Below are 27,563 nucleotides of genomic sequence, written 5' to 3'. Positions count from 1 at the left end.
CCTTAGGCACCTAGTTACAGAATGACACTAAAAAGCAGTTTGACAACAAGTTAAAAACTCTAAAACATTAGAACATTTCAAGATATCGAGCATTTCTCGCCTCGACAGGGGCTCTACCGACAGGATAGGCCCTATGAAAGCGCAAAATCTGGCACCTTTGAATCGGTTAATCCTGGCTATCTTACATCTTTTTTTATCTTACATCCTTCACTTACCTCGATAAGAATAACAAAACAAGAACAAAAATCAAACTATCAGTACAACTTCTGTGGGTTCAGGCACATAAAGAGTAGAAAGGAAAGAGGGATTTCGATGAGTATAAAACAGTCACATTTGGAGGAGGAGAAACATTCTGTTTTTAAATGCACTGTTTGGTGACGGACGGTTATCAACAGCTGTCAATCATTTGAAATTTGGACCTTTTATGATTCACAGGAATGCAAAAAAAGAAGCTGGAAAATAGGTAGCTGCACTTCTTAAAGCTCTCTAATAGGATGTTACAGAGAGAGAATAAGGCGAGGAAAGGTTGAGTTTTGAAGCCACAGCGGGTACAACTTTCTCTTTCCGCCCTAAATCCTTCCTTCAATTCTCACACTTAACGACGCCCTAATGCTCAGAGACGAGGCATAAAGCTCAATTTACTACCTGCCAATGTTCCTTCTGCTCCGCAGGACTCGCAATCTGTAAGGCAGCTGCCAAATATGGAAGATGTTTGTTGACTTAAGTACCTTAGCAAAGCCACAGGTGGGAAAACATGAGATGAGAGCCGGTGCAGCGAGAGAGTCGATAACCCTCATAAAATATTGTTGTGTTGTTCAATTTGTCAAATCTTAAGGCCGTCCTCCTGGCGAATAATCAATCTGGTATTGATAGGAGCAGTGTTTGACAGACGCAGTGCACTGGAAAGTGAAGCAATTGAAATGCAACTTAATATAAATCACAGATAGTCAACAGCTTGAGGAACAAATTAGATTCTAGTCAGCTGCAAAAAAAAAACTGTAAGACTGTTCAATTTCAGGCAACCTACTGTTTGGCCTATTCAAGAAAAGCAAGACATACTGGTTTTGTACCCACGCTCCGTTTCTACTACTCCCAAAATGAAAGGAATGAACAAAAAATACAATGGACATCCTCAATGAAAATGATCGTCTTTTCTCAACTGTATCAATCCATTTTAATCTCACTCGACCCCTCTATCAAAACAACAGTGAACCAAACATCAAAAGGATACATGGCAGGGAGAAAATATGGTATAAAAAAACTAAATAATGCAGTCAAAAGTGCTCAAATAAGGAGTGTTTTCATTTTTTTCTCTTTTTTCATCATATGAGGCAGACCTTTTTTTCTCGTTTTTGTTTCTAACTGTGTCCTCTAGGATCAGGGTTCGGGGAGGAGGAGAGTGGGAACGTGGAGAGCGGCGAAGGAGGAGGTGAAAGATCGAGGCTGACGGAGGGCCCGCTCAGGTGCTGCGAAGGGTTCGGCTCCCGATGCCGTGATGTGGTTTCTCCGCCTCTCAGCTCCCGTTGGCCGTCCATCCTCGGATCTTCATTTCCTCCTCAGCGGCCGAGGGCGGAGCTCTAACCCAGGCTGGTGATGTTGGCCCTGCCGCCTGGTGGCGCCACGATGCGCTGGGTGTTCCGGCGAGGAATGTTGTCGTCAACCTGAGCACCTGCAATCAGAGGGAGAGGTTGTCTATTCAGTTATTGTAACTTCTTTTATTGTTTTTCAAACTGTACATTTTTCATTCTGGGCCTTGTTAGAAAGGAAAGTAGCAGCAAATGTGTTTTACATCGATGCAATTAAAGACGGTACCAGATATAATGAAGCTAAGCTATAGTTCAAAACTGTTTGCAAGAGGTCGACAATGTGAATTTACTTGTCAAAGCTCACCTTAGGTGAACGCTGCACGGATGTCACGTTACCATGACACGAGATTATCTCTTTACTGTGACTGCTAAATGGATTGAATATGGCTCAAAATGTTTCGCTCACACATGCTGCTGTGGCTGGTGCCTTTGACAGATTTCCTGAACGCTGCTCTTTATACATCTGCATCCATTCAGAAGATGTCCTGAATGGTGACCTTGGTGTAGCCTTCGCTCGACTTATGATGTTTACGGCATCAAAGTAGCAGCACTACTCCATAGCAGAGAACTTCTCAATGCTTTATACTTGTAAGCCTAGCCTCACACATTCTTAAACATTTTTCAAACAAATCTTAATGATTACTGTTTGATTTTTGCTTGGAACTTTCACACTGCATGCAGAGAAATGAACAGGCCTCGGTGGGTTTGTTTGATTCTGGGTGTATAATTCCCCCCAAAAACGGAACTATTCCTTTAATGCATTGTCAGAAAGATGATCATGGACTGACTGACTGACCGGATAGGCTGAATCCAGACTGATGCAGGTTACGGACGGGCTGGTTGGGCTGCTTGGCAGGCGAGGTCTTGGCGGAGGAGGCAGGAGTCATGGCTTTAGGTGTGACTGACACCTCGCAGACCGGACCGTCGTACAGTCCTCTGGGTACACCCCTCAGCTCAGCCAGCTGCATGTTGAAGAAACAGTCATAGCAGGGAAAATGAACGAGGATACTGTAACAAGCTGCGTCGACCCTACAGCGCTCCACAAAACAACCATCAGTCATTATAAAAAGTACTTGACTTCCTCCAACAAAACTACAGCCTCACTAGGCAAGGTCTGAAAGGCAGTACTGTACCCTGCTGCGAGCCTTTATCCTCTTGTAAACGTAGTCGGGGAAGGGTTTTCGGGCCACGTAGCGTCCCGAGCCCTCAGTGGTGTGCAGGTTCCCCTCCTCCAAGACGATCTTGCCCTGGCTGATCACCACCAGAGGCGCGCCGCGCACCTCTGTGCCTTCGAAGATGTTGTACTCCACAGCCTGCAGAGGAGAGGGATGGTGAAAAGTAAAGGAAAAGGAAGGTTAAGTATGAACATAGTGAGTATTTATTGATTATGACGCATCAATACACCCATATTTGAAGCTAATAAGAGGCTTTTCTGCTTGAAAGATTTTGCAGTATTATCCATGACACTGTACTGCAGATGTGACACATGTTGAAGTGAGGATTGTCTGGTGATTTTCAGCCTGTGATGTAGAGGAAGGTTGAACTTGTTGTCTGACAGTCACCCGCTGTGCTCCTGTGATGTTTTATTATAGCTGCTTGTAACTTCTAACACAAATGCAGATACATTAAATCATCAGAGAAATATCTTCAAAGCAGAGATACAGTGAATCATCTTCTCCTGCTGATGTTTCCCCCATCACACAGATGATGTAACCTCCCTGTAGCACATGCTGTATCTGGGAATTTAGTTGAATGATTTATGGAAATCTCAGAGCAATTTGTTGATTGACTTCTAGTTTGTGTTCACACATGATGCCACCGCAAAGAATTGGCAGAATGTTAATGGATTAAAGTGCACTTGTGACAGGAGCTTAACTGATTAATCTCACGCAGAGTTTAAAGAGTTCCCTCTGGCTGCTAATGTGAGCAAAGAAAGCAAAGCTAATCGTTGGGAAACCCAGCCGATGTGGCACAGGGGCCTCAGCTCTCAGGCCAGAGGAAGGAGGAGAAGGAACGGGGTCGTTTGGGTGGTGCTGGTGTTTGGGTGTGTGTGTGTGTGCGTGTGGACAAGGAGGTTTCTGTGTGACCAATTTGGAAGCTGGATGACTGCTCTCTCCTAAACGCTACCGTAGCTAAGGCTGAGGTCATGGCAATCTGGTGGACTCTGAGAGCCTCAAATGAGATCACCAGTAGGCTGGGCTATCCTGTAACACACACACACACACACACACATAGACATATGCATATACACTCAGAGTGAGCAGTCTCTCCAATGAACGTTAGTCCGTCATTCTCTGACTAAGCGGAATAAAAGGAAACCAGAGAACATGACAGGCTTAAGCAAACAGACTCCAAGAACGTACACAGCTATAGTCTCTGTCTGTCCTACACACACACACACACGCACACGCACACACACACACTGAGATATGCAGTGATCTGCCTGCTAACAATCGGAACCGATGTGTTCCAGCTCTCTGGCAGATTTTAAGTATGACATCACTCCCTTGACGCCGTGTGAGGCCCACACCCTGTTCAACAGTAACAGCCACACAGCAGAAAGTGGACCAATAAACCAGTCGCTCCTCCGGCTGGTATCAGTTACACTGACTGTATTCTTTACTGTTAATCATTATCACATAGTAGATGTGTTTCTGTATGAATCTGAGAAACATTTCTTGTATAATCACGAGCTCACTTACTATTTTAAAGGTGCAATCAGTTAGAATTGGCCAGCTTGAATTCATCCCAACAAACAGTAGCAGCGTATCACCAGAGTAACTGCTAACTGCTGCTAACTGTATTCGTTTTATCCTTGACTGTAGCTACTGTTAGCTCAGTTAGCAGTGCAGCAAGCCAGACTAGCAGGGGAGTGTCCCAGGAGCTGGGAGAAAGAAGATTTCAGGTCTGGGGCTAGCTGGTTAGCATGCTAACTTCAGTACAGTACAGAGACATGTTTTAGTATATCTAATGTTATTCAAACATCTAATGTTTTTCAAACATCTAATGTTTTAAACTAAAATTCCTACATATAGCACCTTTATATATACCACTCTTTTGAATTAGAGTAATGTTACCTTTGTGGCCTCCATATTTACATTTAATGACAAAGATATTTGGACGCTCCTGTTATGTTCACATACTTCTTGCACCTTGTTATCAGGGGATGTTACTCTGGTTTGTGTCCTTTTAAGAAACTTTATCATGATGCTAACAAACAATAGTGTGTTTCCAACTTCATGAGGACCTTCTCCTGTTTTCACACAAAGCCAGGTCCTTGAAAAATGCTGTCTGCAATTGAGTCCTTAAAGATGCAATATGTAAAAATTGGCATGTTGTTGAATTCACACTCACAACAAATACAGGGCAGCTAATCACCAGATTAACCGCTGATTGCTGCCAACTGAAGCTGCCGTTAGCTACTTAGATCAGTTAGCCGTGCAGCTAGCTATTTGACGTTAAGAGGCATCACTGTTATCGTGTGAACTTCGTACCGAGTTGTGGCTCTTGGCAGAGATGATCTTCGTCATGTCTGGGTCCCACAGCACCAGGTCAGCGTCTGAACCCACGGCGATACGACCCTTGCGGGGGTACAGGTTGAAGATCTTGGCGGCGTTGGTGCTGGTCACTGCCACAAACTGGTTTTCATCCATCTTACCTGTCACCTGAAATGAATCAGAGCAGAGAGTGAGAAGAGTGTGACTGTGCTAGTGTTATTTTATCACCTCTGTGTCTTCTCACATGTTTATTCAATCATTCTTGCTCAGTGTGGACTGCTGGATGTTTTACTGTTAACATTGATTTGCTTATGTGTGTTGTCATACTTTATATGCATTTACATTACATAGTCAAGTTGCTCTTCTCCTTCCAAGATTCTACACCAGTCTACACTAAGTTTTAGCTGACAACATTTACAAGGTTCACAACCTGTTATTAGCATGCTACCATTTGCTAATTAGCACTAAACATTACCAGAGAAAGATCTTCATCGACTGAATTTTTTTATTCCCAAACAAACTACAAACTGACCTGAAAGGACAACACAATTTCAGACTGTTTTATTTTGTTTATATGTGGCGGACCCTGCCACCTTTCTAGCTTCAAACAGTGTTCTGGGGACCTTATTTCCCTCTGAGAACAGCTTGTTTATTCACTTATGGAAAATATAAATATTTCTGAGTTTGTATTATTACCTCATTAATATTGTAAATATTACAATTCTGAGTTTGAATTCATTTTCCAAAATGACATAGTGCCCCATTAAAGCTACATGACATAACATGAAGAGGACTTTTATTCATATTGCCCGCTCCTTGCTTCATTTGAAACGTAAAGTATGAATATACGTACCACACACTTGTCCCAGATGATAGACATCCTCTCCTCAGTGCCGTTGACGCCTTCAGGAATCAAGCTGAAGTCATCTTTGCCCACAGCGCGCTGGGCAGTGTTGAAGGGACAGTGTGCACTTCCTGTCACCTGCAGGTCACCACTAAACAGACGGTCAAGGTGCAGAAGAAGAGGACAGAAGTGACATTGTGTTCATTGTTAATTGTACAGAAAATGAAGTCCAATGTTTTAATTAAGTTACCCTTCACTGCAGGTGCAGTTTGAATGATTGGATCTTACCAGGACAGCAGGGAGTTCAGATAGTCTGGTGTGGTTGGGTCGGGGCTCAGAGGAGGGGAGGTGACGTAGGCGGCTGCTTTGGCCCAGTTCTTGCTCCAGTAGTGAGAGCCGTCTGTTCCCAGGCTAGCAGTGATGGGCTCTCCATAGACCACAGTACCTGAAAGTCCAGTCCCATTATAGCACCAGACATACACTCCCAGAGTTTGTTTTATCTATGTGATGTGGACTGTTGTGAACTGGGCATTGAAAATAATTCAAAGTCGGTGTTTCATAGTTCAAAACCTAAATATAATTGTGCGCATTAGGTGTCAATACTGTTGGACTTGACTGAGTCTCACCCTTCTTCCTGGCCTGAGCGATGACATCAGCAGCACTCTTGCTCATCACCTTGGTGACGTAGAGAGGGCAGTTGGTCTGGTTGGCCACGGTCACAGAGCGGTTAACAGCCTCGGCCTCCACCTGGAGAAGAGACGAGTCTTCATATGAGCGACGTCAGTGGGACAACTGGTTGGTTTGACCCGCTTTCTTCTTCCTACATTGTTTCCCTAATCTTTCTACAAATATTACCAGTGTTTTCTCAGTCGAATGTAAATCAAATGAGAAAGTGAATACCACTTTTATGCGTACAGTTAGCTTAGCTTAGCTTAGCTTATCTTAGCATAAAGACTGGTAACAGGGTTTTGTACAATTAAAAAACAAGTTGTGTTTGTCGGTCGATTTTGTTATCTTCGAACAGAGTCAGGCTAGCCGTTTCCACCTGTTTCCAGTCTTTGTGCTAAGCTAAGCTAACCGGCTGCTGGCTGTAGCTTTACATTGACTGTACAGATGTGAGTGGTATCAATCGTCTCATCTACCTCTCTGCAAGAAGTGAGAAGCAAAGAAAGAGGAAGAAAGAAGCATCGTTTTTCGAAAATGTCAAACTGATGCATTACTTTCATTAAAAGCTGTTTTCCATCCATAGCAACAAAAATATGGTGAACCACTTAACAAAACTTTGGCAACTTCCTTTGAAAGATGAGACGACAGGATTGTGATTTTTCAATGACAAACATCAACAAACTGTTCCAGGAGAGAACTGCATGTCTAATTCCTCTTGGATCATATTGCCTTTTCTCTGCTTTCTTCTTCAGGCATTTCTGGACGTCCTTTCCTTCGGATGCTGCCTGAGGTTTCTAATAAACATTCTGTGAAACACTAAAAATAACAGCCGCTTGGATCACAATCAAGATTTGATTAAACTGAGCAGGAACAGCTCGCTACTGCAACTTCCTGCAGGGCAGCGAGAGATCATTCATCATTCTACTTTACTGCTTGATCACTGCAGGGGACACACACACACACACACACACACACACACACACACACACCATACTTAAGAAAGCATACTAATGGTGTAATACAAAGAGACATGAAAGTAAATACACTAAATCACTACTATAGGTATTTGCAATCTTGTGATCTTTTTTAAAGTATACATGTGTACAATTTATAGTATACTTACAACAAAGTACACTTTTTAGAAATACGCTTAAATACCACTTATCCTTAACTTATTGTTGAATTAGTACATTTATTTTTAGTATACTGAAGTTGAATTTAATCATGCTTTTCTTAATATACTTTAAAGTAAGCACAAAAAGTAAAAGTATACTTGTAATAAGCTTCCTATACCTACATCATATCTTTAATACAATAAAGTACACAATTTTTTTTCACGAGGGTGTGGAAAAAAATCCCTCCCGTAAATATTCAGTGTTACATCAACTCCCAAACACACCACATGTTCACAGACCTCCTCCTGCTGAGTCTCAACCACAAAATATTGTTTTGACACGGACTACGAACCATCTTTTCAAGCATTCACTGCCCGTTTTAACCAAAGCAAACAGTTTTTTTTCGTGCTCATTTTAGGAATTAGAAGATCATAAGAAGAGGTTTTAGCAATAAACACAGCTGCCATGAGTCACGCTTCAAATGTCATTCTCTACTTTGTTGCCACATCTGGGTGTTCATGAGTAACAGCAATGATTCGTGCAAAGGGCATGCTCTTATCTGTCCTGAGTCTGGGGTTCCCAACAGGAAATTCACATTAAACATGTGCAGGTGAGTCTAAAGAGGACGTCTAAGTGTTTGCCAAGGCAGTGAGACACCAACGGCCTCACTGTAAAACTGTCAGACAACCCAACACCAACAGCTGCAAAGGCTGGAAAGTGAAAAAAGGACTTCTGCAAACACAACTGTGAGATGAAATGATTCCCCACAGCTTTACACCAGACATCCAGTGTGAGTCCACAGTGCTGAAAGTCTGTCTTACCTCCTCAGGACGGCTCAACACGTGTCCCTCAGGCCCGGTGATCCCCTGCTCCAGGATCCTGCGCTGCTCCTAAATACACACAATCAACAACACACGCACAAACAAACCACCGTGGAAATGTGAGATGTCGAGTCATGTGCAGGAGCGTGTAAGCCTTGAAACACTCGGAGCTTAGAGCTTAGTTTTCCATCATTTTCATTTTATTTAACATCCAGCAGGAAATCACGTGTCTATTTCTGTCCACATTCCAGCTTTTAAGGAGTGAAACGTCTTTACCTCAGCTACGATGTCTCCGTTCTCAGCGTGAACCTGAGCGATGGCTCCCAGATCGCGGATCACACTGAACACCTCGTACACCTGCAGCAGAGGGAAGTTATGTTAAGTAATGATAGCTGATGCACAAGTGAGTGTCAAGAGTGCTTATAGTCAGTGGGTTGTCTTTAGTGAAGCTAAAGAAGGGCCTATATTTAGTCTAGCTAAAATTTGGTTTACATCAGAATCTGGTCCTTGGCTGTTCTCTGAGAAAGCATGTACGCTCTGCAGATTGTTGTCTCCCATCATCTTTTCTTTAAAAGTGTATTTTAACCAACATTTACTTGTAAAGAAAAAGTACAGAACAGAAATATTATGTTTAAAAGTCTTCTTTTGGACTTATTTCAGTTTTAATGCTATTTAGCAACTGTTAGCATGCTAACAAACAAAACTAAGATGGTAAAACATCATGTAAGCATGTCATTGGGAGCATGTTAGAATGCTAACGCTAGCATTTAGCTCAAAGCCCTATGTACAGCCTGAAATACAGCCCATAGCACGACGATCAGAGGATATCTCTGCAACGCTATAAATAGATTTCTTTGGCATAACATCAGAACTGTTATTTCTTCACGTTCTGTTGATAATTTTAGTTAATTGTTGAATGATTGAGACATTGCACCTTTAATAACTGGTGAATACAAAACATGCTGTCTTTCAGCTATGAGTGTAGAATAATGGACGCTGTAGTCGCATGCAGACCTGCTGTATTTACATTAATTCTCTCATTTCACTGATATGTGAAGCCCTAACAGATAACGTTATCTCAGCCAGACAACAATCATAACCCGAATATTTCTGTGGTTCAATGAAACACTGACCCTGATTTTCACACACTACGGGAGTCTCCCACACTCCGATTGTTTACGAAGCAACGCTCAAACTGTAACGCGGACCGAATGAAAGCTGACGTGTTGAATGAGTCATCACGTCTCGGCTGCCAAACGCGCAACAATAAAAGAGCCATCAGAGTTTGACACGGCAGAGAAAGCGATAAACTCTGGCTGCACCGGGCTGCGAGCATTCCTCACACAGGTGCAGAGGCCGACACAGACGTGTTTCAAAACAGCTTTGGAGTGGGATTAATTCATTTGAACCATGAGTCAGGAGAGAGACGCGGCCTTCATTACGCGCTCACTCTCACACAGATAATCAGCGCGAAGCGACGCCTCGCCAACACAAACAGTCTCGCACTGTAACTCTCACTGTACGGTCCAAAATCAAGACTGTGATGCAGCTTCTCTGGTATTATAATGTCAGATTTATTGCAGGTTAGCAATCTGTCCGTCTGCTTGTTTAACTTATTACTTATTGCCACTGAACTGTATGTTGCCAGATGAAACAGATTCAAACCTAATGCGGTGAACATCTCGGTAGACTAGCGTTTACTCTGACCACAGTTGCTCCTCTGGCTGAGCTCTCTGGATGAAGGTTTGTAACAAGATTTTGTTATTTGTGTCTTTTCCAACTATGGATTCCTCAGTAAACAGCCTCATCTTTGTGGATTCATTTGTTTGCTGTCACGTCTCATATCTCAAAAAAAACTTGTGATCATTTGGCTAACTGTGCAGATTACATTTGGATTCATGTGCAGCAGCGAGTTTCATGTTCGAGAATACTTCCAGTCTAATCAGATTTAGTGTCCGAGGGTCTAATCAGTCATCCTTAACAGTATAATATCCCAAACTCTCTCCCTCCCTGATTTGATTTGACCCTTCATTATAGCATTTAGCATCTCTAGCAATGTTTCTCAGCAATACATGGCATATCAAAGAATGAAGGAGAAGAGAAGAGGCCCCACCTGAGCGTCAGTAAGCTGGAAAATATCCTTATAAGCAAGGTAGACAAGGAAAGAGTTGACACCTAAAAATACAAGATGGCAGAGTGTAAGAAAACACGAGGGGAAGGGAAGACTGAAACAAAGTGACACGTTTCCACATCGGCTCTGACAGTGTCTGTGCATCCACGGCCTCGCTGGGGGCGTGGCTGAGGGCGGAGACTGTATAACCGTCAGAATCATAGAAAAATCAGAATGTGACTACTTTGTGTTGGGTGTGGTCGTACCGTGATCCTTAACAAGAGCCTCCATGTCCTCCTGGATGCCCTTGTGCCACTCGGTGATGTCGACGTGCAGCGAGTAGTCGCAGCAGGACTTGCTGTCGGCCCACTCACGCCACTGCTCGAAGGACGAGAGGAGGCTGACGCCAGGCTCGGGGACCACGTGGTCAACTGGAGGGACACACACAAACACACACCAACACGGGGACTGTCAAGACCTTGACTGAGTCATTCACACCCGGCAGTGGAATGTGTTCTAACTTTGTCTCGAGTGACTGATCTTTGAAAATTGCCAGATACAGTACCTGAGTCATGTCTCGATACAAACCATAACCTGCTCATGATTTTCCACTACACAAGACAAACATAACAACATATGGTCTCAAGATATGAGTGGTTTACTGACTCACATGTACTGATGCAGAGGACAAAGCACATTGCGTGCATTCACATGAGGGCTGCAAATTATTTTCATTCAGTTCATCTGTTGTCAATTCTTTCAAATAAATGATAATAACTATTAGAAAATAGTTCAAATGGACCATCACAATTCTCCAGAGTCTGACATGGCATCATCAGATTACTGATTTTATCTCATCAGCCATCCAAAATGAAAAGATTCAGTCCAGTCTATGTTATCACTGGCAGCCCACATCTAGACTGGATCCAGATCCATTTCATAAAGTCTGGACCACCTGAGGTCCAACCTGAAGCAGATTATCAACACGTTCATCTGTGGTTTGATTCAAATCTGAACTCTAAAGGTTTGTCTACGTCCTGCCCGTCTCTATGTCACTTTCCATTTCTGGTGCGATCACATCTGTGCGTCTGTGATGTGCACTGCTCTGACTGTCCAGTCACCGGGCTGCCACACTTTACGTCCCAGTTCCAGGACCTGCCTGACCCTGCAGCCGTCAGCGTTTCGCTTGAGGTGACAACGACACGCAGGTCGTCTGGGAGTGTTTGTTCTGCAGTGAGGTGGAGGAGGGTTCAGCTGCTGAGTCAGCAGAGGGAGGGTTCGGTGTTGGAGAGCAGCTTCGTTTAGCTCTGTTATCTTTTTAAATTACATCGGCTTGTTTTATCTTAACAGCCCGGTTTCCTTCTGAACGGGCCTGAGGAGTCAGATACAGATAATCTGTCAGTTGTACCAAATCTGTTTACATTCAGCCCTGAAGTCATGAGTTAACAAGTAATACTGTAAGACTGATGCCAAGGCAGAGAGATAAGACTCAAGATTAAGGGTATTTGACCGATTTAAAACTGGATCCAAAATGGATCTGACATCAGAACCAACCCCTGAGACATTATGCTAATGTAAACAGAGCTGCGGGAATAAGGAGTCTGAACTTTAAGAGATGGAAAAGTATCCATACAGGATGTGTAACAATATGAAAGCTGCAGTATCTGTTTGTCCAGAGAGAAAGTGATCTGACTTCCTGGCTCCGAGTCCTCACAAGCAGATGGACGGTTTTGTATTTTGGCTCGGTCACAAACAGGCCAGGCTGGCACCCTTCCTGTTCTCATTAAGATATTTTCAATTAAAGCCGTTCAGTGAATGAGGAATCACTGCAGGGAAAGAAGCTTTGATGCGCTCAGAGAGAGGACTCGAAAGGGAACCGATGCATTAGCTCACAGACGAGCCTTTAATCGCAAACAGTCGGATACTTCCGCCGAGTAACTCACTGATCATGGTGGTGCCTCCGCTCAGCGCCGCCTTGGTGCCCTGGTAGAAGTCGTCGGCGGACACCATGCCTCGATCGGGCATCTGGAACCGCGTGTGCACGTCGATGCCGCCGGGCATCAGCATGCGGCCGTGGGCGTCGATGGTTTTCACCCCGCCGGGCACGATGAGGTTCTCCCCGATTTGTCTGAAGAGAAAAACGATACAGATTTTATTTGTTGTGAATACTTTGCATGTGTTATGGAAAGAAACATCATCATCCAGACATCACATTAAACCAGAGAGCTGTGCAGAGTTAGACTAAATGTCAAACTAAACTTGAATATCACACAAACAGGAGTTATACATTTGTATTTATTACTCACTGACATAATTAGGAAAGGTTCCCCATTTCAGACATTTTTCCATCTTTGATTTTATACTTGGTCAGTTTTAAAATAGCACAAATCCCATACAAAGTCAAAAAGTAGTATCCAAACCAGCAACAAGCAAATAAACAGTTTGTATTTTGTCTTTAGGGTGGGGACAAATGTAAAAACCATTGTACTTAAGTGCACAGTGTCATTTCTGCCACTAGGGGTCTGTCTATCGAAACAATAATAGTTTGATGATGCTGTGAAGCACCATGGGATCATGGGAGTTGAGGTCTTCATTGTCACCATTACGGATGAAAATGAACAATCGTGTTCCATCACATGTGAGCGATATAAACAATACAACAGACCGACTAACAAGCTACTTCACCGGCTTCCTCTCTCACTCTCTGGCACATCATCTGCTGTTTCCCATGTTTCCTCTGTAGTCATGGCAACAAGAGGAGGTAAAGAGGGTATGACGGCGTTTACTTTGAGTGAACTTGTGGATTTCTTCTGGGTTTGAACATTGTTGGAAACATCTGGGATAATGTAAGTACACCACTTAACAAAATATAATACAAAAGGGGTCGTCGTTTTTAGACATTTTGAGGCAGGAATGTTACATATTGTGCCTTTAAGTTCATTTAAATGAGTGAGTTTATGGAACAGATGTCGTGAGGAGCTGAGAATGTGTGTTTTTTTTTAATAATTAAATAAACAAATACAAAATTGCATGATCAGGATGCTATGTGGGCATTCTTATAGCATTTTGATGCCAGATAGGTTGTGTACTTCACAAAGGGCGGGTGTAACAACCTGCAGCTTCAGTCTACATCAGTTCAACCTGCAGATGATCTTCTCTGTGGTGTTTTAGGGTTGGTTTGTTTTCTACAGTTCTGTTAGAAGTAACTGCACACAGTTTTCCCTAAAGTGCTGAGAAAGATTCCATGAATACATTTCCATTTCAATGTTGTGTCTATTAAATGTCCTGACTGATAGATTTTCTTGTTGATGATTGTGCCGTAATAAGAAAGAGACAGAAGTCAGACACACAGACCGTTTTTAACTTTGTGAACACGATGACTTCTGTGTTTTTATGCGACTCACTTGATGACTCCATCCTCCATATAGATGTCAGCGCAGAAGGACTGGTCATCGTTCACGATCTTCCCTCCTTTGATCAGGAGACGGTCACTCTGCAAAGCAAAAACAGATGATTAGTCGCTGCATGATTAACTACATGACACACTTCACCGGGAGACGATGGAGTTCTACCGTGGGAACCAGCGCACATCTGAACATGTACAGACTCTCGCTCTGAGGTTTTTATAGGCGCCTATAAAAAATACGCTTATGAGGGCGAGTATCCGATCTGGCTGGACTGGAAGCAGGATGAAGTGCATCTGATGAAAGACACTTTGTGAAGTGTCACATAAAAGAGCGCTCGCAACCAAAAAGAGAAAAAATAAGCTGAACCTGCTGAACGTACACAGCAGACTCTGCCTGGCCTTTTTAGGATGCGTCCTGATAAGGAACACATGGCTGTGCAACGTCTTTCAACTGATACTGGCTTTCTTCATCGCTATCTGCCACACACACACACACACACACGCATTAAAGCACTGCACACACATAAAACACATTCTTAATATTTCGTGTGGATGTTTTAACAATGACACTGTTTATAATGTGAATCAGTGACAGAGAGATAAGACGCAGAGAGAGAAGATGGAGGAGAGTGAGGAGGCGAGTTGAATAAAACCTGGGATTAGATGTGAGGAGGGTCTGCAGATGAGACGCTGTGAGGTGACACAGTCAGACTGTATAAACACCCATCAGCCTCTGACTCTCTTCAAAACGAGGGAGGGTAATACAGGATTTTATACTGATATTTTCCAACTTAGCCTGATTGCTGATGCCAATACCAATATATGCATTTTTTTCCCCACCTAATCTCTGAGAACACCAAGTCTCTCCTGCAGCAGAATCAACATGTTATCATGCCGGCTCATTTTGGCCTGACGCCTATATTTCATTATGAAGCCTTTATCTGCTAAAACTGCTGACGAACTGATATTATCACGCATTTTAAACCATCTCTCCATCATGTGACGCTCTGCTCGTCTTCATACACAGTATATTACCAGAATATTATGGGAAATGACAACACAGAATAAAAAATGCATGTAAGAGACTTTATCGCCTGAGGTGGAAGTTTTTTGTGGATTAGTGGTTTGTTAGATCTCAATACTGTGACCTCAGCTTACTGTTTTATTATCTCAGGAAATGAATCAAAAAAAGGGAAATAGAAGGAAATGAGCATTTTTTCCACACAGCACTGTTAACACTATTAAACCGGAATGAATCAATGATTTTGACTTAGTTTTAGGCGTTTTCTTTCCCACTTTTACTTTTTTTTGTATCTTTATGGTTGTTGTTTCGGACATTGTCTATCTTTGAGTTCCAGTGTGATGACTCGTCTTACAACCATCCTTAATAAATTATAGATTTATAGCTAGTTTAACTTTAGTTAATTGTTATTTCACTGTTAACAAACAATGACATGCTTCATAAAACATGTATTAAGCAGTTGTTAAGGTTTATAAACATCAGTTTCACCTTCCAAATAATGTTCAATGATGAACTACCCAGTACTTATGAACCATTTACTATACATTTATTATAAACATCAGTTGTAACTTTACAATAAACAGTTGCTTAATAAATGCATTTCATTGTGTGTTAACAGTGAAATAACTATTAACTAATGTTTAATTAACTATAACATTACCATTTATTAATGATGGTTGTCATAAAGTGTGAGTAGCGGGGTGTCATCAGACTCTTTCATTTTTAAAAACAGTTTATTCTCGTCACCTGGTAACGCTCAGAAAACTAAACTGTTATTGGAGGTTCGGAGTCTTAAACAAATGTTTATTATCTAAATGTTTATAAGTTAGTCACAGCAGCAGTTTAGTGCTGCAGCTCTTCAGTAAACATGTAAACATGCTGGTTGCCTGGAACATGAAATGACACTAATGAATGTCAGACAGACAGACAGACAGACAGACAGACAGACGGACACACCCCTCTGTCCTCCTCATGTGCTCGAGCTGTCACAACAATGACATAAGAGAGGACCAATCAGAGCGCAGGCGGTGTAATCAATCATCCATGCCTGCTGTGCTGTGCCACTTGTCCATGTGCAGGACAGAGGAGAGGGAGGGGGAGGGGAGGGGGTTGCCACCTCCACATCCTCCCACGCAGAGCCCCTCTCTCCCCCCCTCCCGTCCCTCCCTCTCTCCAGTCACCCCGGGTCGTCTGTCCAAAATGGGAGTGGCAGCTCTGGTCACAAGGCTCCCAGCATCCCCGGCTAACAAAGGCTGCTCTGTTCGAGCCGCTGCCACTCGCTGCCGCCCGGCCAGCAGCTCTGGCCCCAAGCACAACTGCTGCTGTGCAAAGGCTCCCAGTCAGAGAGCCCCGCCCTGCATCAGAGCCAGCAGACACAGCTCCGCACTGCACCGCTCAGCTTCTCTAATACTACTTCATGGTAGTTTTAATTTCTTTATCTTTCCAGACTCATCCTCATCACGGTCTAGTCACAGATTTAGAAGAAAAGAAATCCTTGCACACACCAACACCAGGAGCAGGTGGAAAATCTTTTGTGTTTTTGTTACATGATGCAAATTCTGATTCTTACAAACTGCAGCAACCAGGTCAACAGAACACGAGGCATTTGTTTTTTTAATCTGTTTTAAGTGTTTGTATTCTTTATAAAGTGCACTTTGTCATATGCACTTTGTGGTCTTGACAATTTAAATAATAAATTGATGATTCAATTCAAATGTTGCAGCTTTTCTCTGTTTCAAATGTCTGCACGTTGAATTTCTTTGAGTTTTTAACTGTTGGTTGGAATAAAAGGGGCAATTTGAAGAAGTCTACTTGGGTTCTTGGGAATTGTTTTGGCCATTTCTTATTATTTCCTGACATTTGTAGAATATTAACAATTAGTCAGAAAAATAATCTGCAGATTCATGGATAATGAAAATATTTCCAAATTGCAGAAATCATTTTAAAACAGCTTTTCACTGATATATCATTGCACAACTGTAACACGGTCCGACTCATGATGGCTGCAGCTGAACCACAGAAATATATCTTATTATTCCACACATTTCTTGTCCAAACCTGGTGCCTACAATACCCACAAAGCAACACGACCTGCAACAGATTATGCAGAGATTTGATTGTGTCATGCTAGTGGCCTTGAGCCACTAGCCTCAAGCAAAGATGAAGAGCGGGCTATGGAGGCCTGGTAAGATAAACTTGTAGTCTTCAGCCCCAACTGATGCTGACACAGGTGACATCACTTAAAGGGACAATTCACCCCAGAATCCATTTCTTTCTACCAACCCACACCCGCCAACTATATCACTGGGCAGACGGAGGCTAGCTCTCTAAGCCAGCTAGAGTTGAAGCTCAGCCACGAAGGGCGCCATTAATGTTTACATCTGGCGCTGTAACAAACAGGAGCCTCGTGTCCATCAGTGGATGCGTGCTTCCTTATGTGCAATGATACTGTTGGTGGGTGTAGTTCTGTGGAACGCAGAAAATAGTTCCTGCATGAAACTGCTCACAACACGGTCTGTGGATCATCTTTAGTTTTTGGCGCTTTGAGCACCACATTCCATCTGGTTCCATTATATCTGAGGAAAGGCAGACATCTCAACAGGAGACATTTCCAAAGCTTGGCCACTCACATCCAAACAAACTAGGATGGATAACTAGCACTACAGGTGAGATGGAAAAATGTGTAGTTTGGATTTTGAGGTCGAACTGTCCCTTTAAATTTCACGCAGCTCCCCCTGGAGCCACAGAAGAAGACAACTACTGGACTATAAAACAGATGCAGCCACACAGTTAGTGAGTGTCGGCCTGCAACAGTGTGTCTCATCTAATCGTCCTGGTTCTGACTGCAGCTGCACGGTAACAAGACAAACACATGGAGGACATACATGCGTCATTAAGTCACATCCTCTTTGCTTTAGGAGAGAAACTCACAATACACACACACACACACACACACACACACACACACACTCGAGGACTTCAGCTGACTGCGGCACGTCTGGAAAATGCTCTGCAGTTGTCATGTGAAAGGTGTGGCGGTGCTCTGACAGCGCTGATGGAACTAATGCGAATAGATCATGTGGTAATGTTCGATCTATGCGCAGCAGACCGCTCTGCTGGAGCGGCTGGCCTCGGTCCAGCCCAACGCTGGCCCGCATTCATACCAGCAACTGCTTTGAAATATGCCGTTACATCATGTGCCTCATCATGACTGTCATTATCACATTACTCACTGGAGATCGAGACTTCGCCTCTCGAGTCAGCACTCACACAGACCCGAAACTACACGAGCCAAGACTGAGAGGCAGAATTAGCTTTGCAGAAACAATTACTGGGGTTTTTTTTACCCATAAAGACGGTTAGTTATTGAGTCGCTCAGTGAGAAAGAGGCGGATGATTCTGAAAAGGTCCCACTAACAAGGTGTTTTTGTCCTATAGGGTTCAGTTTTACACACTGAAAAGATGGGAAATTAACGAGAACAAGAATTTGCCCTGAACCTACTTGTACTGTACAATCATCTGATTGTTTTGGAGCTCACAGGGGTTGGAGAGCGTGTCTGGTTGTACTGGATAAGAGCCAAACATGACAGTGACCTTCCCTCCATGGGAACCTCACAAACAGGATGTGGACGGCGCTCAATGGCTTCACTGTTGCTAAACTGCAGTGTTTTCATTCCAGGCTACGATACTTAACCCTGCTAATGTAAACACAGCAGCAAAATCCATCCAGCATGAATGAAGAAACTCGTCTTTTGGGGCTATTTGCACGATGAAAATTACTCATTGATTCTTTTGCTGAAGGCAATAACTTTCCTTAATGCCCCTCCCGTTTCCTCAAAGTAAACATCCTGATTCTTCTCAAAGTAGGGGGAAGGCCCCACACGGGGGGCATGAAGTCACTGAGAGGGGGAGAGGGCACGACCACGAGGAAAATGTCAAGTGGAAATACAGCTGAATGAATCTGTTTACGACAAACTACAGAAAACTGTGTTCCAGTATTAGCATGGCTAGCTAGATTCAGGTTAGCATGTTTAAAAAGAAAATGCCAGGTAGAGATACGAACAGATGGATCACTATGATGATGATGATGAAAATATACTGAATAAAGCTTGTTCAAACAAGTGTGCTCCAATGCTAGCAAGGCTAGCTAGATTCCGGTTAGCATGATTTGCTAAGACAACAAAACAGCACATAAGAACGAAACATGGACCACATCTTCTTCTTTGGTTCACCATTAGCACAGCAGGAGAGCGCTGAGTCTAAAAGCTTGTGCAGCTTAACTTGCATCTTGGTAATGTTATTGTAATAAAATAGCATTTAATTTAGCTTGTTTTGTTGCTAGTATTATGGTAAAAAAAAAAATGGCTGGTTTAAAGGGGCAAAAGTTGAAGAACCACAACTGTTTGTTTGGTTTTTTTTTGGCTACTTCAACGTAACAAGCTGTTAGCATAACATTGATATCACCTTTAGGAGTTTATATGTTGAACGTGTTAGCGAGCAGTTGTCTATTCATGCATCCAGAAGACAAAAGAACAAAAAGGTCTGTGGTTTTCTCTGGTTCACAGTAAACACAGCAGCAGGCCTTTGTGTCTACAAACAATGGCAGCTTCATTTACATCTTGCTTGTTTTGTTGCTAATTTTATGGTTGATTAAAAAACTGGCTGGGTTAAAGAAGCTCAAGTTGAAAAACCACCGCTGTAATACTTTAAACTGCTCCTTAAAAATGGACAGGAAGGACAATACACTGTAAACACAACGTTCATTGATTGATAATGCCTAATACATTTTATATGGTGAACATGGTAGCAGACAGTTAGCACGGAGCAACATTAGCTTTCTTTTAGAGCTGTGTTTTAGGTGACCTGGTGAATATTCCTTCTCTTTTTGGCTCTGTTTTACTCTCCACCAACTCCTGAACAAAATATCTGGCTCTTTAGCTGCTACATGCTAAAGCTAATGCTAATGCTAATGCTAATGCGTTTTGTCTGTCTGCCATCAGGAGCTGGGCGGGAAAACACCACTGGTGTGAGTGAACCATAAAAGTTACGTTTTGGGCTGTACCAAACCAAAACAGTGATCTCAAAGATGCTAAAACGCTACATACGACTGAGAATAACTGCAGATTCAGGTGCTAATTCTCACATAACACATTGTGACCCACTGATAATATAATAATATTGATTATGTCAGCTTTAAACCAACATATTTATAGAAGTAATTCCACTGCTAAAGGCTGCTGAGTATAAAATAAACACACTACTGATGATGGAGTCTGGGAGCATTGATTATTTCTCTATTACAGCCCGTCAGATCAATCTGTAGTATCATATGACTCCTGTAGTTTATTACACCCTATTAAAACATGTTGTGTATAAACAAATCTGCAGCACAACACAGGTGAACACTTAAAAGCTCCACAGAGGGAAAACAGACGCCTGTTTACTGCAAAGTTTCATGAAATCAGGACAGAATCCGTTGTGGGGCTGTGAGAACGTCTGCCAGTGTGAAGACGTAACCCGGCAACGTCATGTGTTGTTGTCCAAATGGAAAAGATCCTGGGAACATTCGTGAAGTCAGGTGGAGAACGCTGCCAGGTCAGACATTCAGCACTATGATTTATGTGCGTTCGGGATTATTCAAAAACCAGCCTGCTACCAAAATCATCTCCGTACATGTTGAGACAACTGCTGTAAAGGTTTATCTGAGACAGAACGCTGGCTGGATGAGTGGCAGAACAGGACTGAAACTAACACCCACAGGGATAAATGTGCAGCTCAGCACCTCGGTTTGGAAATGACAGCACAAACAAATACGTGAACGAGGATTGTTTGTGTTTGCCAACAGATATTAGGAGGTTTAGATAGAAACTGTATGACCTGAGTGTATCACTACAATCAATACTCATAATAAATGGTCTACTTTATTTACTGAACAATTTTCAGTTTATGAAACGTTCTCTTAAATTTTTCTTTTTTAACGTTAAAAACGTTACATAGAGGAGGATCATGGGAGTCTCCACTGTTAAACAACTATCACTGCCGATGATGATTTATCTACGTGACTCGTGAATGTTAACGGATGAGGTAAAGTTTAGTTCTAGTTACATTTTGTCATGTTCACCGACTTATTTCCTCAGGCGCTGACTCTCTCCTGTAGGTTTAAGTGATAAAACACCGTTACCTTGAACAAAATTTGACATTTTAGTGCAGAGATGTTACATATTATATCTCGAACTTCTTTTTCTGTATGAAACATCACTTTCTTTAGCTTGTTTTGTTGCTAATATTATGGTTGATTAAAAAAACTGGCTAGGTTAAAGGGGCTAAAGTTGAAAAACCACTGCTGTAATCCTTTCAACTGCTCCTTAAAAATGAACAGATCAATCAATCAATCAATCAATCAATCAAAACTTTATTGTCATTTAGCTGTACATACAAACGTAGTGCAGCAAAAATGAGATTACGTTTCTCCAGGATCGTAAGATCAACGCTGACTGATTGATAATGCCTAACACATTTTATATGGTGAACATGGTAGCAGACAGTTAGCACGGAGCAACATTAGCTTTCTTTTAGAGCTGTGTTTTAGGTGACCTGGTGAATATTCCTTCTCTTTTTAGCTCTGTTTTACTCTCCACCGACTCCTGAACAAAATATATGGCTCTTTAGCTGCTACATGCTAAAGCTAATGCTAATGCTAATGCATTTTGTCTGTCTGCCATTTGGAGCTGGGCGGGTCACCTACACTTGGTTTTCACAGAAAACTACTTCCTGCTGCGTCCGAAAACAAAAACAGTGATCTCAAAGATGCTAAAACGCTACATACGACTGAGAATAACTGCAGATTCAGCTGGTAATTCTCTGTGGGCTCATCATTACTCATAATCACAAAAAAAGAAATATCACTTAAATTCTCTCTGACCAAAATATTTAAACTAGAATTTTTAATTCTTTCCTTGAATATAAAAAAATTCACATAAATCATCTTAAATTCTATAAAACACAAACTCATTGACCTCCGTCTGCACTCTGCTGCAGCTGGAGGTATCTGTTACACATTTACTCAACAGTCTTCCTCTTTGTTCTGGTGCTGATTCATAGAAAATAATCCACCTTGTGTTCACACACACACACACACACGTATTTTCTCAGACTTCTGGCTGTATGAACGGGGGATTTCGGGATGATTTTGATTGTGAAGAAGCGCTGCTGAGCCGGTGTGTGTGTGTGTGTGTGTGTGTGATGTGGATAGCAGCTGTGTGTGTGTGTGATAACAGCGTGAACGAGCTGACGTGACCTTAACAGCAACAACACACACACTGAGCTGCCACCAGGGCGACTGCTGTACTACAGGTGTACTACTGTAGCAGACTGCTAATGATCTCTCATCCGCTGAGGATTGAAGTCACAGAGACTTTAATCCAGGACAGTCTTATTATAGCCTCGGGCTATTTTTACCTCCACTCAACATGCACAGCAGAGGTGCATTCACTTTACCAAAACTTCATCTTTGTTTTTCACTTTGCTTCCATCTAAATTTAGATGAGACACACTGCAAAAATAAATCTGGTGCAAATGAATCGATTAGTTGATCGAGAGAAGTATTTGATCATCTCTTGACAGTTCAGGTTATTTAAGCAGCAACGTGCCAAACGTTCTCTGGTTCCAGCTGGTTCCAAGGTTTGCTACTTTTCTGCTTAATATCATTCAGGACTGCAACTAATGATTCATTTTTGTTATCTTGTCAGGTCGCATTGATATCCTGGTTTTAAGAGTGCTGTTGTATGAAAATTGACCGTGTGCATTTGCTTACCGATAGTAAGGAATTCTACCTTATAGATATTTAAAATTCATATCAAGTTTAATGTTTGTCAGGGCGCGTTCTGCTTTTCTTTCTGTTAAGGGTCATTGTGACTGATAACAATACTAATAATTATGTAATATCGTATATTGGGATCATTCCTGAGGTGGGTTTGCACTGTAAAAACCCTAATCTGTTGATTATTCAAGTTTCCAGTAGTAAATGTGACATTCTCACGCGACTTGTTTTGTCCAACCAACCGCCAAAACCAAAATATATTCATCTTTTGACGTACAATTCAGAAAAAAGAGCAAATCTGAGCAAGTTATTATCCTGAAATCTGTAAAAATGAACTTCCTGGAGGTTTTGGACTGTTTGCCAGACCAAAAAAGTGATATTAAGACGTCGTCTTGGACTCTGGGAACCAGTGACGGCATTTTTCACTGCTTCTTTTCTACATTTTAAACACAAAACGGTCAATCCTACAGTCTAGAGCTGCAACAATCAATTGATTAATCAATTAGTTGTCAACTATAAAATTTAAAGTCAGTATTCTCTGATTCCAGCTTCTTAAATGTGAATATGTTCAGCTTTCTTTCCTCCTCTATGACAGTAAACTGAATATCTTTGGGTTGTGGACAAAACAAGACACTTGAGGATGTCATCTTGGACTTTAGGAAACACTGATCGACATTTTCTAGACTAAACAAGGAATCAGTTAGTTGTCAATGAAAGTAATCATTACTGCAGTCGAGCCCTGCCCGACTTGATCATCACTTCCGTCACACGTCTGATAACTCTGCTCTCGTGGAGGATAAACATGAACCGCAGAGGCTCCCAGGTGGTGAACTTGTGTGAGTTCATTCATATTTGATGAGATCGGTCTTAAGTACGTCCCTGCCTGTGCAGCTGACCCGACTCCATCTGGCCCCGACAAACCAGTCAGCTCCACCAGCACTCCACCCATAATGACTCAGGATTGATCGATGGGCGCTCCAGCTCAGCGTTGTGTGCGATCTGAAGTCTTAAGTTGATTGGTTTGTAGAGAAAGACGCAGAACACAGAGCTGCTTTGTCACGGCCGCAGCCTTTCCTGTTTAGCTCTGATTCAATTTGATCTCATTCATTTCCTCTGTGTGGTTTAATAAGCTCGTCCACGCTTCACACTGAGGGTTGTTACCTGGAGCTCACAGGGTCGAGAGCAGCCACAGCCTCACACAACACATTTATTATGTGATCGAGACAAAACTAAAGACACCCATTCAGTCTCTGACCCCCTTTTTTCTTTAATGCACTGTTCAAGAATAGGCAGTCTATCCCTTTAGGTCTGACTTAATCACTGTTGGGACTACAACCCCTCGCTAATCCTCTGATCTCTCCACCAACCGGCTGCTGCATCTCAAGCGCTCTCCAGAGAGCTGAGAGGAGATGATTCACCTGAGAGGCTGCCAGTTTTCACCGAGGACGCCTCGATATCAGCTCAGCCCATCAGATGTTTCCAATTATCATCGCTTACTATCATATATGGGTTGTTTTAACATACTTTGTGTTATGCAACCGTTTCAGAGGGCTTATGTTAAACTGGGAAAACAGGAAACTGAGACTTTTCTCTTTGTCATTTGTTTCCTCCACTTGGAATCACATTTATGGGGGTATTTTTGCACATACAGACACTATTTAGGTCAATTTCGCTTTCTGTTTTAATGTCTCGTCTCCTGGCGGTATGCACAGTAGGCCTGCAACTAACAACTTATTTTAGCTGATCATTTTCTCAATTCACTGATTTATAGTTTGTCTATAAATTGTCAGAAAATAGAGAAAAAATCCCCAGAACCCATCCTAAAATCGCTCGATTTATCTGACTAAGACTTCTAAACCCAAGGATTTTTTAATGTGCAGTGATATAAGACAGAGAAAAAGGAAAGGAGCAAATACTGACATTTTGAAAGTCAGAAAACAGAATTTTTGGGGGGTAATTTACCAAAATTAACCAGATTTATCTGTATCGGTGTGTATGTTGTTCGATATGAGCCCAAAGATGCTCAGGGTTATCTTAAAATATTCATTTCCCAGTGAAGATGATGTCAATTTGGACGATAAAGTTGATCGTTTAGATCTAAAATATCTGCCTCCATTACATACGTATCTTTTTCATTAGTGTTTAATATCCACATTGTAAGAGAATCTTTGCAAAAAACATGTGTTTGTGTATCTGTTCTGTGTTCACAAGAACGCTGGCCAAATTCAATGTTGGTATTTGTTTCACTCCCTGATATCCAATATTTATCACTCAGCTCATCCTGGGCTGGACCACGTATCCCCCATGAGCCACATGATGAGCAAACATGTGGAGTGTGTGTTTTTTTCTTTTACATTTCACCTCCTGATATAAAACAATCAGCCTGTCTGGTGTGCAGCGCTGCAGGACACATGGGAGGTGTGCACATCAAATCCTCCACCAGCGTTTGTGACTGACGGTTACCCATAACACCTTTCCCTGCGTGGATGCACACAAACGTTCACATTTTACCTTTGCAGAGCTATAAATCTATTTTAAGATGGCTTGTCTGAACATTCACACACAGTCCGCTGCCAAAAAGTGTCCTGTGGGATCTGAGACGAGTCGCTGGCTGCGCTGTGTTCATGACGTCCAGCAGGTGCAGGATGGATGGAGGTTTAGGTTTCTTCTAAAAGACTTTAAAGGGGATCTATGAAATAATTTGTAGCAATTTATATGTAGTAATCACTTTTTATTGCCCATATGTGAGGGGGTTGTAACGTGACAGGAAGAATGAGACTGTCCCCGTCTCTCTCGGTTGCCTATATTGACGATTTGTTTAAAGGAGCACTACGTAGTTTTGGAGAAGAAATTCAAACTCAGAATTTTAATATTTACAATATTAATGAGGTAATAATACAACTTTTCCAATAAGTGAATAAATGAGCTGTCCTCAGAGGAAGATAAGGTCCCCAGAACACTGTTTGAAGCTAGAAAGGTGGCAGGGTCCGCCACATATAAACAACATATTAAATTCACTACATAGTGCACCTCTAATGCTGCTGGACGGTGGATTTCTCTGATCAGCTTTTCCACTCTCTCTCCGCTCTGCTCACAGTAGCCAACATTAATTTAGCAATGGAGTCCGCTAACATTAGCTAACGAGCGGCCTCCAGCACAACACAGGCGCTTTAAATATGAATGAATGGGTTTTGAGCTGATGGGCTCCTAACATCCCTCCGCCACACCCACATCATGTCCTGATGAGAGTTTCTAATCAGGAAATTAGATTTTTTTGTTGACTGTAACGTCACTTTCAGCTCAGAGGCTGCAGGTTAGCAGCCACCTGAACACTTCTGGCCCCGCGCCATGTGTCCTAGTTGGCCCTGTTAGATAACGACTACAAGCCAAATGATTTATTTAAGCGAAGCATCTTTCCTCATCTGCACACAGCGTCTTGAAAAAAGCTCAAAATAAGCCGTGCCGCTCCCTCCATACGCCTTTTGTTCTGCCTGATCTGAGCCATTTCTGACTATTTCAACCCAATTACTTCACTCGCCGCTCAGACGCTGACCTCCTTCCTCCTTCCTGATCAGCTCTGCCTCTGCCTATATGCATCTCCCACAGCTGAGAGAGAGAGAGAGAGAGAGGGAGAGAAACATGGAAGGAAATAGGACCCACTGTCCCCTCCCTTTCCACTGGCTCCCCTCCCTTCCCCTCCCTATTCTCTACTTTCCATTCAGCCACCACCACATTCACACCACCACCACCACCATCCCTGCAGCTCCGCTATGAATTCAGGGAAATAATCTGTGACACCAGTAAGGCTGCCCTTGAATGCTTTTGCAGCGCCTCTGCAGAACACAGCTCCCCCCACAGTGAAAGCACAGGGTCGGGCCGGGTGTTCGGGGCGCTGAGGCGGCTGCAGGGGAGCATTTGCCCCAGCAGTTGGTGTGCAGTGATCGCCGGCCACCAGACACACCGCCTATAACAAAGACCACCGGCGTGAAATCTCAACTGTCATGCATACCAGGGACAAAGACCCGCAGGCTGAGAGTGGATCTGCATTTAAAATGAACACCGAGGCTGTAACAGAGGCTGGTTTTGTTCCCGGACACGAGCACTTGTCGCAAAGATGCTGCAAAAAAAATCACGTTTTTCAGCCCCCTCGCCACACTCGTCCCCCCCCGGCCTCATCGACTTGATCGATTGATCGATCCTTAACGTGCGTTTCGCTGTTTCAAGGTTTCACAATGAAACAGCGCATGCATGTGCAAAAAAAACGCACAGAAGAGAGAGAGAGGGAGAGAGCAGCGATCCTTTCAGCCAGCGGAGCTCGGGATTTACGGCGGCGCGGGGAGCATGCCGCCCCGGTGACATCCTGCACCCACACCCGCAGGCCCTCCCGCACCAGACACCGGGTACAACCGCAGCTACCCGAACATTAGAAACGTCCCGACACTCACTGTGATGCGGGGGATGTTCTTCTTGCCCTGGTAGCCAGACATCTTCACCGGTGGGTTTCGCCTTTTGCGCTGCGCCTTGGACCGCAAATCAATGCAACGGGGATGGACGGATTACTGCCGCTCAGACGAGGATGATGAAGATGAAGAAGAAGAAGAAGAAAGGTCGCAGTTGATTCTTTGGGAGGCCACAAAAAGAAAACAATCAAACTATCTCTCAACTCGCCTTCCTGCCT

The 27,563-nt window shown here is 42.9% G+C and overlaps 1 protein-coding gene across 1 annotated transcript; it reads right to left on the bottom strand.

Moving 5' to 3' along the window:
* Positions 1-1,150: 1,150 nt before the first annotated feature.
* Positions 1,151-27,563, bottom strand: dpysl2b (dihydropyrimidinase like 2b). The gene is made up of 14 exons (XM_073478407.1): positions 27,331-27,563; positions 14,044-14,132; positions 12,583-12,767; positions 10,906-11,070; positions 10,643-10,704; positions 8,806-8,886; positions 8,530-8,598; positions 6,554-6,674; positions 6,216-6,372; positions 5,937-6,078; positions 5,081-5,251; positions 2,720-2,899; positions 2,383-2,548; positions 1,151-1,669 (listed from the first exon to the last, which is right to left on the bottom strand). Exons 1-14 carry the CDS (start codon positions 27,370-27,372, stop codon positions 1,578-1,580), a joined length of 1,722 nt encoding a protein of 573 aa, XP_073334508.1. The 5' UTR covers positions 27,373-27,563; the 3' UTR covers positions 1,151-1,577.

This window comes from Pagrus major, chromosome 12 (assembly GCF_040436345.1).
Source record: "Pagrus major chromosome 12, Pma_NU_1.0".
NCBI lineage: Eukaryota > Metazoa > Chordata > Actinopteri > Spariformes > Sparidae > Pagrus > Pagrus major.
This window is presented reverse-complemented; position numbering and strand designations above follow the sequence as displayed.

What these genes read in the sequence shown, in the direction of transcription:
- dpysl2b (XM_073478407.1), bottom strand. Translation starts at nt 27,372, where the DNA reads ATGTCTGGCTACCAGGGCAAGAAGAACATCCCCCGCATCACA. An exon ending in GGCTCTTGTTAAGGATCACG is followed by an intron (nt 10,705 to 10,905) that starts GTACGACCACAC and finishes TTGTATTTTTAG; the next exon opens with GTGTCAACTCTTTCCTTGTC. An exon ending in CGCTCAGGCCAGGAAGAAGG is followed by an intron (nt 6,373 to 6,553) that starts GTGAGACTCAGT and finishes CTGGACTTTCAG; the next exon opens with GTACTGTGGTCTATGGAGAG.